The sequence below is a fragment of the Lepidochelys kempii genome, chromosome 9 (genome assembly GCF_965140265.1).
Source record: "Lepidochelys kempii isolate rLepKem1 chromosome 9, rLepKem1.hap2, whole genome shotgun sequence".
Taxonomy (NCBI): domain Eukaryota; kingdom Metazoa; phylum Chordata; order Testudines; family Cheloniidae; genus Lepidochelys; species Lepidochelys kempii.
The window spans coordinates 4,516,471-4,531,000 of record NC_133264.1 but is presented as its reverse complement, the minus strand read 5'-3'; the positions used below and the strand labels follow the sequence as shown (position 1 = coordinate 4,531,000).

At 44.1% G+C, this 14,530-nt stretch overlaps 1 protein-coding gene across 10 annotated transcripts in view; it reads left to right on the top strand.

Moving 5' to 3' along the window:
* The window catches only part of LPP (LIM domain containing preferred translocation partner in lipoma), a 449,897-nt gene that overhangs the window by 331,084 nt on the left and 104,283 nt on the right, over positions 1 to 14,530 (top strand). For all 10 annotated transcript variants that reach the window (XM_073359049.1, XM_073359053.1, XM_073359054.1 and 7 more), the window contains one exon: positions 7,859 to 7,982. In XM_073359049.1, the coding sequence (XP_073215150.1) occupies positions 7,859 to 7,982 (124 nt within the window). The remainder of the gene's footprint in view (positions 1 to 7,858; positions 7,983 to 14,530) is intronic.

Sequence of the window (14,530 nt, the reverse complement as noted above, 5' to 3'; positions counted from 1 at the left end):
TGTTTCTTTAGTTGAGAACACGTAATTGAAGTTATTTTCTCTCTGAGAGAAGGAACCTCTTATACATCATTTGCAAAGGAATAAGAAAAATGAACATGTACAGTGTACCCTGAATGATGGTCTATTCATTAGCACATAATTTTTGGATGTCTGCTGATTTTGCATGGTGTTTTTTTACCCATTTGGGTGGAACTTTGAGTAGGGGGATGGAGGGTGTTGGATAAGGAACTTGACTAAATCCAAAGTACCCTGCACTGTGTAGTTGGTAAATCCAAGACAGATGCTTCTCAGGTCTTGAGTGCCAAAGAAAAAGAAAAGAAAAGCTGAAGCTAACTATTGAAATGAAACCTTGGCTTATGGTACCAAATAATTGCATACTGATTCCACACAATTGCTCCTCTTGACCTGGCTTTTTAGGAACTGAACTTTAATGAGGAAGATGAGCCAGATTTTGTTGCAGCATGTTGAGGGTGGCACAGATGTTAGTCACTTCCTTTTGTTTATAGCATAAAGATATTTTCTACTGCAGAGTGAGAGACCAATTGAAACTTAACCCTTGGAATGCTAGTGTTTTCCATTGTGTCGTGTTAACCAAGTGCTTCGGAGAATGTATATCTTGTGTGTACATGAATGCGTAGCAGCGTAGGACCATTACAACAGTTCTTACTGTGCTACTCACCGACGCCGCTTGGTGCTTTCCAGCAGCAGTGAGGAGAGAACTCGGATCCTCCTGCTCTTGAAGCATAGTCCTCTACTACTTGAGCTAAAGAAGCATTATGTGTAGCTGGGGCGGTATTGAGGTCTATAAGAGTGCTTAGCCTTCTCCAGGGGACGGCTTCTTTCCATTTTGATTGGTTAGTTTTCTAATCTTTGTGATTGAGGTTGGTGAAACAAATGAAGCCATGGGGACCAGGATTCCTGCACTGCAATTCTGCATAGACTACAGACCTCTCTCTCTCTCTCTCTGTGTGTATATACACACACACACATACACACACACTTTTTTACCTCTGACCCATCAAGGCAGGAGGAAAGAGATAGTTCTGCTGAAACAGACCCTTCAGATCAGACTGTGGATGCATCATGTATTTCTTTTCCCCTTTCTCACCAAATGTACCAGCCTTGACTATAGGCATGAAACATGCTTTTCTGGATGCTCATGCACTGAGCAGTGCAATACAGGAAAAGGTTCTGCTGAGCTCTTCTTAAACATTGGGCATTCATATGTAGTGTCTGTAGGAAAAATAAACAAATAACGCACTGAGTGTGATCATCGGCGTTTGTTGTTGATTATGTCAGTAGACACTGTCCGAGGACTGTGGCTGGCTGATGCAGAAGTGTGTTGTTTGGGCAGAGTATTGCAGCAGCATTTCCAAACCTCCCCATTTATTGCAGCTAAAAGGCAGTGTGGTGAGTGTCTGCCTCCGAACTCTGACAAACGTGGACAAGCTTGAACCTGTGGCAGTTCAGTATGTTCCCCTCGGGGCAAACCCTGTCCCTGTTTGTTAGGTGTGAAGGGCCCTGTCCTCGGAGGAGTTGATCTGGGGGTGTGGAGATGAGAGAAGCCAATGCTGGGGAGATGGGGGGGTCATAGATTCTAAGGCCTGAAGGGACATCTAGTCTGACCTCCTGCATAGCAGAGGCCAAGAACTTACCCGCCCTGCCCACTGAGTCCTTCAGAGCCCAGCTCCCAATGGCTGCCTGCAGCTGACATTAGGGTGACCAGATAGCAACTGTGAAAAAACGGGACGGGGATGGGGGGTAATAGGCACCTATATAAGAAAAAGTCCCAAAAAACAGGACTGTCCCTATAAAAATGGGGCACCCTAGCTGACATGCAACAGGGACTTGGAGGGAGGGATGGGTTGGAGGCACTGTGTGCATCTGATGACCATTTTGTGCACTATGGGGCACAAGAAAGACAATCTCCTTCAGCCATGAGGACCCGCTGTGGAGATGCTTAGTATGGGGTCCCGGCAGCCGGGCTGCGAGCTGATGTGAAGTGACTTGTTAGCATCTACCACAGGAGGAGGAAAGCACTGGCCTTGTCTACCCCAAGCCACGGTGTAGACTGTGAGGGTATGAATTGCATTAATGTAGTCCTCTTTCAAGCAGGACTATGTTAATGCAAACCAGGTACCTTTTAGTTCGCACCAGCAGCATCCGCACCAAGCAGTTAGAGTGCAACTCTTCAGTGTGCTCTGTTGTTCACACTCTCATAGTTTGCACTGGCTACGACTCACAAGCTCTGGGTTCAATTCCCACCTCTGCCATAGACTCCCTGGTTGTGTCATTGCGTCCCTTTACCTTAATTCCCTATCTGTAAATCGATGCTTTCTCCATCTTGTCTATTTACACTGTAAGGCCTTCAGCGAGGCAGCTGTCTCTTAATCTGTGTATATAGACTGCCTGGTGCAGTGGGGGCCTTCATTGTGAGTGGGGCTTTTAGGCATCTTTAAGAAGCAGTGTATTAAAAGGGAAGCCATCAGCCTCTCAGAAGCTGCACCACCTTGTCTTCACAAAAAGCCCCGGGGAACTAACTAAAAATCAGAACTATTGTGTGGTCGTTCGTCTTTTCAGCATGGAAACAAGAACACCCGCAATTGATGGAATAATATGTTAAGAGGTTTGGTTGCCTGATTGATTTCCAGAGCTAATAAATCCTTGGCTATGCTCATTGTATTCAAATATATGCTCAAGCGCGATGCATGATCTGCTCTTAGGAAAGAGAGAATGCTGGGGGGGAAAAAGTTCTACCCAGATTAAATGCTTTAAATTTGGCAGCTCTAATTGTTTTATTAATAAGCCTTTTATAGGGGTACATCATTTATTATTACCTGACTTTTAAAAAATGTCATTAAAATATTGGCCATTGGCTTCTGGGTCAAGTGCCAGTTCTAAAACTCTTGCTCATGTGAGCATCTTTACTCCATGGACAGTCCCACTGAGGGGTGTCTCACTTAGGGGCAATGTTCTCCCTTGGACAGAGAGCCGGTGCAAGGCTTATGCACCATTTAGTCCCCCATAAGCCCCTAGGGTGGAACTTATACTGGGTGAGTACAGGGGTGAGTGTTATCCTAGGGTCAGTGGTTAGCTCTACCTTTGCCATTCCCCCCACGTTACAACAGGAAAAAGTTTTGGAACACCCTTCCCAATCATGCATAAAGAAAGGAAAGGTGACCATGACCCCCTGAAACCTGCTCACAGGCCAAGAACTCATGCCCTAAATGCGACTGGGTTCGGATCTCAGAGGATTTTTGTTGTTGGAAGTGGATGGCAGTTCCATGGAACCTCACTTTCAGTTCTGCCAGTCGCCTCACAGGGGAAGTACCCTTACCAGGTGAAGGTCTCAGCAGGACTCCTACATCGTTTGAATTAAAGGTCAGTGCCCCTCTCGATCTCTTCAGGATGGACAGAGAAGGCTTTGGTTAGTTGGTTTTCTCCTCCCCACCCCCGTGTTCATTTTTGACATTAGGAATTCAGGACTTGTCTACCCTGGAAGTCTCTTTGATGCCTGAAATGATGACATCAAAGGGCAAGGAAACATGAGCATTTGAGAATGGAAGGGATGTTTAGCCAAACGGTTTAAAGCTCTTGGTTTTTGACTGTTTGTTAAGACATCTTTACCTTCAATGACTAACCAACATTCTGGATAAAGTACCCAACTGTTAAAGATTCATTGACAACCTTTCAACAAGGCATTGAGAGTTCACAATCGTCTGATGGTGCTAAAGGAGTTGGCGGATGTGATTGCAGAGCCATTGGCCATTATCTTTGAAAACTTCTGGTGATCAGGGGAGGTGCCGGACGACTGGAAAACGGCTAATGTAGTGCCCATCTTTAAATGTTGATGAGCTCTTTGCTGCCAGTTAGCGATGGGAAACACAGTCTGTGTGTTAAACCTGAGCTGGGAATTATGTTCAAATACCAAACTATTTGTTACACTTACTGCCCACCTTCTTCTGCCTTGGGGGCAGAAACCTTCTCGAGAAGAATGACAAAAAAGGGAAGGAGGAGGATCCGGGGAACTACAGGCCAGTCAGCCTCACCTCAGTCCCTGGAAAAATCATGGAGCAGGTCTTCAAGGAATCAATTTTGAAGCATTTAGAGGAGAGGAAAGTGATCGGGAATAGTCAGCATGGATTCACCAAGGGCAAGTAATGCCTGACTAACCTAATTGTCTTCTATGATGAGATAACTGGCTCTGTGGATGAGGGGAAAGCAGTGGACGGGTTATTCCTTGACTTTAGCAAAGCTTTTGATACGGTCTCCCACAGTATTCTTGCCAGCAAGTTAAAGAAGTATGGGCTGGATGAATGGACTATAAGGTGGATAGAAAGCTGGCTAGATCGTCGGGCTCAACGGGCAGTGATCAATGGCTCCATGTCTAGTTGGCAGCCGCTATCAAGCGGAGTGCCCCAAGCGTCGGTCCTCGGGCTGGTTTTGTTCAATATCTTCATTAAAGATTTGGAGGACGGCGTGGATTGCACTCTCAGCAAGTTTTCAGATGACACTAAACTGGGAGGAATGGTAGATACACTGGAGGATAGGGATAGGATACAGAGGGACCTAGACAAATTGGAGGATTGGGCCAAAAGAAATCTGATGAGGTTCAACAAGGACAAGTGCAGAGTCCTGCACTTAGGATGGAAGAATCCCGTGCACTGCTACAGACTTGGGACCAGTTCTGCAGAAAAGGACCTAGGGGTTACAGTGGAAGAGAAGCTGGATATGAGTCAACAGTGTGCCCTTGTTGCCAAGAAGGCTAATGGCATTTTGGGCTGTATAAGGAGAAGCATTGCCAGCAGATCAAGGAACCTGATCATTCCCCTCTATTGGACATTGGTGAGGCCTCATCTGGAGTACTGGGTCCAGTTTTGGGCCCCACACTACAAGAGGGATGCGGAAAAATTGGAAAGAGTCCAGCGGAAGGCAACAAAAATGATTAAGGGGCTGGAGCACATGACTTATGAGGAGAAGCTGAGGAAACTGGGATTATTTAGTCTGCAGAAGAGAAGGGTAAGGGGGGATTTGATAGCTGCTTTCAGCTACCTGAAAGGGGGCTCCAAAGAGGATGGATCTAGACGGTTCTCAGTGGTAGCAGATGACAGAACGAGGAGTAATGGTCTCAAGTTGCAATGGGGGTGGTTTAGGTTGGATATTAGGAAAAACTTTTTCACTAGGAGCATTGTGAAGCACTGGAATGGGTTCCCTAGGGGAGTGGTGGAATCTCCTTCCATGGGGGTTTTTAAGGTCAGGCTTGACAAAGCCCTGGCTGGGATGATTTAGTTGGGGTTGGTCCTGCTTTGAGCAGGGGGTTGGACTATGTGACCTCCTGAGGTCCCTTCCAACCCTCATATCTATGATTTATCATAAAGAAGCAAAAAAGAAACGAAAAGGCCCAGTTTTTTAATAATACATCCTTAAAAGGGTTCACCATCAAGCAGAGGCAGCTCTGTGGAGCTGAGAAGCTATTTCAAACATGTACACTGAAAGGCATTAATTCTCAGCAGCATTGAAGGATCAAAACCAGACTTTTTAAGAAAAATGGGATAGTGATATTGAAGGGAGATATAACAGGGGAAATAGCTCCTGACTAGAACTGGTCAAATATGTATTTTATTCTCTCCAAAATAATGAACATATTTTTGTTCAGATTGACAGTTTTCCCTGGAGTTGTGAGAATTTGGTTAAAACACCCAAAACCAATTTTTGGTTGTTGATTCTGGTTGTTGAAAACTAAAAAAAATCAGTTTTTTGAGGGGGGCGGGGGGTATAAAAACTGAAACACATTGACAGACACAAATTATCTCATAAAAATGAATACATAGTGAGAAATCCATTTTTTGCTGGGGGGGACTGATCAAAAGTCTTCCAGCATCTGTCATCCTGCTATAGAACAGGAAGGTCAACCTGCATCATCCATTAGTAATGTCTGAGAAGATTGTTTCAAACTTTCATTCCAATGGTATCTCACTTGCTTAACAGAAGAAAATATCCAATTTAGGCAGTGACCTTTCCTGGGGAGATTGTAGGGAGCAGGGAAGGTCCTGGAGGACCTGCCCACATGGGAACAGGTGAAGCTGATGACAGAATATACCCTACCTAGTGACTCCTTGTCTGTTTGTGAGACTGCCAATAGGAGTTGATTTATTCTTGTTATACAACTGAATTTCTCAACTCCTGGTTGCTACTAGAGGCTTCATAGGTTACTTGCTGGAAACAGACTTTCAGGCCAGTGTAGTGTTATAGTATACTAAAGCATGGGACATATTTGTAATGGAAAAATTGATACACCTGATTTGAACAGAAGAGGGATCAAACTTATAAATTTGGCTTCCTTTTTTTTTTTTTTTAAAGACTGAGAACAGTCATCAGTGGTAAAACCAAAAGATCAGTGATGCTTTTCTGAGTTCTTATGTCTCTCGGATTTGGAATATAGCATCTCAGAAGAATGAGGCTGATGGAGATGTTATCACAGAACACAATTCTAAGAACTCCTCCACCTGACTGATGTCAAGTACAGAATTTCCCGTTTTCTTGAAAAGAAAGAGTTGGTTTGTTTAGACAGGTCAGTGGGGGTGCTGTTGTACTTGGTTGACAACAACTGGTTCGAAAGATTCATCGGGTCAGTTGTATGATTTTTTGCAGTCTCTGTAAGTTAAATGTTTATCACCAGGGTGTCCAATATTTTGTTCTCCAGCGAAGTAACCCATTGATCCACATGTAAATGAGTATAAGGTATAGGAAAAGGCATGTGTGTGAGATAGCCTGTGCTGATATTTGCCTCTAGAGTAATGATCCTAAGGTATGGATCTGAAATGAAATCCTAGATGAAAGCAGCAATTAACCAAATAAGCCACCCTGACTTTAACCATACTTTATTCCATAAACAAGTTCATTCTTGCATACAGGTTATTCAAGAAAATTGTATAAGCCTGGAAATCTTATCTCAGCATCTTTTAATTCTGTAATGACCCTTGTACTGAATTACACACACCGTACTTAACTGCTTCTAAGATCCTCCCAGGGTACATTGATGCACTAGAATACTTCCCTGTTTCTCAAGATGTCTCCATATTTCTGTTGTTTTCTTAAGACAACTCACTGGAAAACATAGCAGATACTGCATACCAGCTCTTAACACATGAAGGCCAAGAGGTCTCATTTCTAAGCACACATTAAAATGTTTGCATCGCTAGATCTAAAATCTGTGAGCCAAATTCTGGTGTTCTTCATATGAATGGCAAAACTTCCTTTGATCAGGACTTGACTCTGTGGAAGCCATACTAAAGAGAAAATATATCTAGTCCTTGGAGACTAGCTCTCCTAGTCTGTCCCTTCCACCAAATGCAAGACTGTTCCCTCTGGCATCTTCTCTGAGTCTGTGTCCAGTCTAGTTTTAAGTGGTTCAAGCCAACGGGCCTTCCACCACTTCCCTAGGAAGACAATTCTAAAACCTCCGACACCTTTCTTATTAGTAAATGTTTATATTTGATTATCCTTAGCATAATTCCTTCTTTCTTTCTTATTTCAAGTCTGTCCAAAGGTCTGCTAGGCTGTCTAATTACTGGGTACATACATCCCTTCTAGTAATGCCTACTCATCTCATTCTGATGGAAATTGTTTAGCGTTTTGAGCCATCTATTTTCATTTCATTAAATAGGATGTTCATTTGTCCAAACCCACTGGGTCCCAGGAGAAGAAAAATAAGACCCACGAGTGAGCTTGAAAGCCAAACAGCCAATAGAGTGAATTTTCTTTACCTTTCTGTCTTACATCGGGCATGTGCAGCGTTGGTGGACACTTTAATGCTGATTTGAAACTTCACGAGCAGCATGTGTCTTCCCTTCTGCAGAGTGGGTATCCTGCCTCTGGCTCGGCATCAGATGCTCCTTTGTTCAGACCCGAGGATGAGCTGGAACATCTGACCAAGAAGATGCTGTACGACATGGAGAATCCACCCTCTGATGACTACTTCGGTAAGTGCCGCGTCACATTGAATAAATCTACCCAGGGCCTTTTGATCTATTTACCACGCTCTGTGACGGGGAGACTTGACAGCCGCACTGCTAATGCAGTGGCATTAGTAATGATGGATTCGTTTGGTATGCTTGGGCATGTAGTGTAATTGTTCATAGGGATCCCTCTGTAGTTTCAACATAAATCTGATGCTCTATAACTGTATTTTTAAACTCTCACCAGTGATTAAGTTCAATGTTTCAGTGCCTGGTTTTTTCTGACACCATCAGTCTGCAACCTCTCTAGCTATTGGGTCAAATTCAGCCTTGGTGTAAGTTGGTGCAATATCATAGGGCCTGATTCTGATTTCACTTGCATTGGTGTAAGCAAGAGCAATTCCACTTGGCCCAATGGACTTCAGTGGAAATATACCAAGGTTAATTATAGCTTCTTATAACCATTGTTCCTTTTTTGAGCAGGGGGTTGGACTAGATGACCTCCTGAGGTCCCTTCCAACCCTGATGTTCTATGATTCTATGAACCATGTCATCTTGTTTGTCTGAAAGAGGCGAGCCACTGATTCCCTTTTTAAAGGTATTTAATTGTGGTATCTCATGCCTCTGTATAAAATACAAGTTAGTGTGAGCTTTGGATTATGTGGTGAAGTCAAGCAACTCAGTCATTCTTGAGATTTCCCACTATCTGCACTTCAATTTCTCATAAACTTGGCGGATAGATCTGTCAGGGAAACCCAGTGGTATGAAATGGAGCTTGAGTTTTGCTTGGTACTTATAGTTGTGAAGCTGAAATATTTATGTCTTGCAGGCTAATGCTGCATCACTAGATGACTTGACTCCTTTCAGAGTATGATTTTTGACAGAGAGAGCTGTATGGCTCAGGGGAATGGGATATAAAACCCTTCAACTTTAGGTCATTGGTAAGACCATCGATTGGAAACAGCTGCCATTTGCCACCCAGTGGCTGTTTAGTTTACATGAAATTAAATGAGTGAACTGGTTCTAGCACCCAATGTAGGTGCCCAAATCACCAAACCAGTCAGAAATTGCCAGCCATGTTATCCTCAGCAATAAGGTCAAAGATTGAATGGCCATGGAGCAAGCTAGGAAACCAGCAACCTGCAAAAACCCAAGTCTTAGCTCAGGCAGATGACATACAAGCTGGGCACTGAACAATCTACGGATCACACTTAATTCTCAGGTTGCCGGGATGGACTAGTGCATCCAACCTGAGGCCTCCAGTCTCAGTTTTCTTTTAAACATCATTTACCAGCAGGAGAGAGGTGATTGGCATGTGCCCTGTTGTTTTGTAGAATTCCTCCTCATTTCTGCTCAGCCTCTTGAGCGCCATACAGCACTTTGGGGAAACTATCCAGAGCTAATTGTGCATCTATCAAAAAAAGTAGGGAAGGGGGCGGGGAACCCAGCCTAGAACAGAACCACAGGGGATGATGAAACCAGATACCCAGACAGTCCTTGAACGAGTCACTTTAAAAAAAATTTCCAAACTTGCGTCCAGGTTGAGCTACACTTTCACGTACAAAAGAGGCATTCTGACATGGCAGTGCAGGGAGGGAGCTCACTCTGCTGCAGCTTGTGCTGTATCCATTCTGTGGATAAATACGGAAAGCCACCCTCCCGGGCTATCAATCCAGCACCTTTCACCAGCATTAAACCCACTTGGAAAAAAATTATGGATGAAAGCGGGGGGGAAGCGTTTGGACTTCGCATGGTTAACTGTCTGAACCAACCTTTCTGCCTTTGTAGCCAGACTGCATTTATTTAGTATAGTACCATGGACCATACAAGCTAAAGATTCATATGGCACATTGATCAAATAATCAGAAAAAAGGACAAGTGGGCAGAGACATTGACTCTGATTTGCATTAAATATCTTCTGCCTGAGGTCTAAATGCCATGGTAATTGTAGCATACCAGATAGCTGTCAACTAATCACTTTATTAGTTTGAATTAAGAAAACTGGATCTCAGCATATTAAAAGTTGGTTAAGAGCAGATAGGTTTTGAACTGAGGAATCCAATTAACCTTGCTGGAAAGCTTCAGGGCGTTATATTAAGTCATGAAAATGATTTGTCCAAATAATTACATTTGAACTGTCATGCTGGAGAAAGGTCATTTTACTTGGTCCGTCAGCACTCAGGGTCGTCTCTTTAACAGCTCTCCTCCTGCTAGTCAGTTTCTCTTTTCAGGTCTCTGGTTTCAATCAGGTCATTTGGTTTCTGGATGCTATGTCGGCACAGCTGATGTTCCTAGAAAAGGAAGTGGAATAGGGATCAGTAAAGTTCTGTCTACTCTTAGCTCTGGAAGTATCGGCTAAACCCCCTACAAGGCTAGAGGATGAGTTCAGAGGCAGGGCTGCCTGCAGCTCCATCAGCTCTGTTTTCACCAATACACATCGTTGTAGCTTCACTTGATGGAAATTACTGTAGACGATTTCACACATAAGAGAATAGCTTTAGCCAATAAACATTGTAAAAGAAATCACCCAAGCACATACAATTGAAGGCAAGGGATAGTTCACATGCATTTCTTGAAAGGCAAGAACGAGGAACAGCAACAGTTAGACAGGAGAAGCAAGATAATGATTTGTCATCTATCATATATCTCGGGCTCCTATCAGCTTGTGATATAATCACGGAGATACCCTCAGGGTTCTCGTTGGCTAAAGATATATCCTCATCCTGAGCAATAAAGACCAAATTCTCGTATGGAAATTTTCACGATATAAATGCTATCACGCCTGCACAATGTTGGATATTCTTCTATCTTCCGTATGATTCATTATTAATTATCTGTATTACCTTAGTGCCTAGGAGCCCTAGTCATGGACACAGAACAAAAGCACAGTCCCTCATATGGTCCCATTACCATAGTATCTGAGTGTCTCACAATCTCGAATGTATATGTTCTCTCAACACCACTGTGAGGAAGGACAGGGCCGATTTCCCCATCCATACAATGGGGGCAGGGTCCTGCGGCACAGAGTGGCTAAATGACTTTCCCAAGGTCACACTGGAAGTCTGTGGCAGAGCAGGGACTTAAAGCTGGATCTTCCAAGTCCTACACTGATGCCTTAATCATTTGTTCAGCTAATGATCTCTAATAAATTGCCTTTTATTATATTCCTTTACATTAAGAAGGATCTCCAAGTATTGTATGGACTGTTCATGTAGAGATCCTTTACACTCGTTCACCTCTGAAACGTTGCCCTCCCTTTAGTGGCATCTGGTATATTCCTGCAAGTGGATGGTTTGATTTGGTGGAGGGTAAACTCCTCATGTTGAAGCTAGAGGGGAAATTGCAGCTAAGTTGGTACTTGGCCAGCACATGTGGCTTAACGCCCCATCTCCTGCCAAAAGTCTCATGGGGCCTTTAATGGCTACAAGTGATGCGGACCTCAGCTTTATGTCTCATCTAATGAAGGCACTTCCAGCAACACAACAGCCTGCGTCACCACACGGGCAATGATGATTAAGATAGAAAAGGTGCCATCAGGACCCCTGTCCACTGACTCACTGTTGGTCCCTCAGCTCCTGTTGTTGGGACCAGCTAGCTCCAACTCTTGTGAGCAACAGAGGACTCACAGGTCATGCACAGCTGGCTTGCAACAAAGTGTCCTGACTGGCCAGAGTAACCAACAGAACCAGCACTTTATTCCCCCGGCTGCTCAGTGTTTACACCCTCAAGTGGGATCACTCCTGTTCTCAGCCTCCCTCCAGTCCTGCTCTGGCTCTGTTCCTGCTTTACTCTGGTCCTGCTCAGTTCCTGATTCCAGTTCCAACCCTTGGCTCTGACTCCTGGTTCCTGACCCTGGCTCTGACCACTATGTATCGCCACCCGCTGCAGGCCCGGCTGCCCACTGCTCTGACCACTAGCCCCAGCCGCCCTGACTGTGTTTGTGTGAAAGTATGAAAGAAAATAAAGGAAGGTCAGATTTTGGTCCAGCTGACTTGTCCGCTGCTCCCCCTTTACATTCTGCTGGTGCCTTTTGGCAAGCAGCTGCTGGATACAAGAGGCCAGTCATTTTTTGCAATGCTTATTTTGAGCTTGTTTTAACTGCAGACTATTTGAGGAGTCAAAGCCCGGTGCCATTTGTCTCGTTAAAACAAGGAGAGGTGATGTGACCGAGCAGCCCCTCAGGATAAGGCATCTTGGTAGGGAAAGTGCAGTCGCAGAGGGCTGCGGGTGGTGTTTGCCGTGCGTCTTGCAGCAGACCCGAAATAACCATCTGGAGTGTGTTTGCAAGCGAGGGGGCAGTTTGTTCAGTCCTGTGCAGACAAAGCTGCCTTTTCCAAGGAGCTCACAGTTATCCCCCGGTGTGCAGGAGAGGTGCATACGGGGCTGTTGGTTTCCTCAGAGAGAGCTTTGGAAGGGATTTTATTAAAGAAGTTTCTTCTTCTGTCTTTCCAGAGGTCTGGTCCTCCTCTCATCAGTGAAACCCCATTGATGTGGGGAAATTACTTCAGATTTACTCCATTTTAAATGAAAGGAGAGCTGCTGCCATGAGCATGCAAATCATCTCACTGCCCTTCCCCATGGCACTTCATCTGCACATGCTGTTTATTCCTTTCTTGGCTGTTGCAATCCTCTGATTGTAGCTATATAGATTATTGTTGTTATGGCATCTTGCAGGGTGTGGCTCATGGTAACAAGGGAGCACTGGGCTCACTACAGACCTGCCCACCTGCTGCACAGATAACCCAGGAAGGCCACTGGTTGTCTTCGGTCGCAGCTCACCAGTGCAAGAAAGGGCATAATTTTTGTCTTGAGTTTTTCTGAGGCACAGCCACTTGGTTTACAGACTAGCACGGCTGCAGACAAGCGGTCTGAAACAAAATTACCACCTTAAATTCCAACCCCAGAATTGTGATTGTGGGTGATAAAATCCCATCTGAACAGCATGCCTTTTTGTTTTTAGCTCCCTGGTTAAGTCTGAATCTCTGGCCGTCAGCAAAATCTTATTTTCACTTGTAAATGGAGCTGATCTGATAATGAAGTCACTTAAAAGAGAATAAGTGCAGAGCACCGGGCTATCATTTTTACAGAGAACTTTCCTGACTACCCCGTGCTGTAACGCAAAGGTGGATTGCAGATCATGAATTGAAGTGATTTTTGTCTTGACTCTGAATAAATGAAAGACTATGGTTTTCTGGTGTCTGCTAGGAAGAATGAAATGCTATGGTGAAATATCAGAGAATGTTACTGTGACGCGTTTGATCACAGAAACCCTCTTCGGACTGTTACCTGGTGTGCTGAGACTACCTCTGAGCCCGTTTTCTCTGGGCCTCCAGAAGTCTGCCTTGTTGAACCAGACATGCCAGCCTGCTGCAACACAGACCCAGGGTCTGAACCACGCGCCCCAAAGCTGCAGACTTAATTAAAAACAGCTTAAGAAGTGTTCCTGTCTCCAGCACCCAGACACCCAGCTCCCAATGGGATTCAAACCCCAAATGAATCCGTTTTACTCTGTATAAAGCTTATACAGGGTAAACTCATAAATTGTCCACCCTCTGTAACACTGATTGATAGATATGCACAGCTGTTTGCTCCCCCAGGTATTAATTACTTACTCTGGGTTAATTAATAAGCAAAAGTGATCTTATTAAGTATAAAAAGTAGGATTTAAGTGGTTCCAAGTAATAACAGACCGAACAAATTTCAGAGTAACAGCCGTGTTAGTCTGTATTCGCAAAAAGAAAAGGAGTACTTCTGGCACCTTAGAGACTAACCAATTTATTTGAGCATAAGCTTTCGTGAGGTACAGCTCACTTCATCACTGCATCTGATGAAGCGAGCTGTAGCTCACGAAAGCTTATGCTCAAATAAATTGGTTAGTCTCTAAGGTGCCACAAGTACTCCTTTTCTTTAGACAGAACAAAGTAAGTTATCAAGCAAAATAAAACAAAACACAGAAGTCTAAGCCTAATACATGAAGAAACTGATTACCAATAAAATCTCACCCTCAGAGATGTTCCAATAAGCTTCTTTCACAGACTAGACTCCTTTCGAGTCTGGGCCCAATCCTTTCCCCTGGTACAGTGCTTGTTACAGTTCAGGTGGTAGCTAGGGGATTTCTCATGACTGCAGCCTCCTTTGTTCTGTTCCACCCCCTTATATAGCTTTGGCACAAGGTGGGAATCTTTTGTCTCTGAGTCCCCACCCCTCCTTCTAAATGGAAGAGCACGAGGTTTAAGATGGATTCCAGTACCACATGACATAGTCACATATCCTGTGAGACCCCAAGCCTTCATTCTTCCTGGCCTGACTCACGGGAAGGCTTGCAAGTAAACAGAACCATTTACAACCAATTGTCCTAGTTGATGGGAGCCACCAAGACTCCAAACCACCCTTAATGGCCCACACTTTGCATAATTACAGTAGGACCTCTCAGAGTTATATTTCATATTTCTAGTTTCAGATACAAGAATGATACATTTATACAAATAGGATGATCACACTCAGTAGATTATAAACTTTGTAATGATATCTTGCAAGAGACCTTTTGTATGAAGCATATTCCAGTTACATTA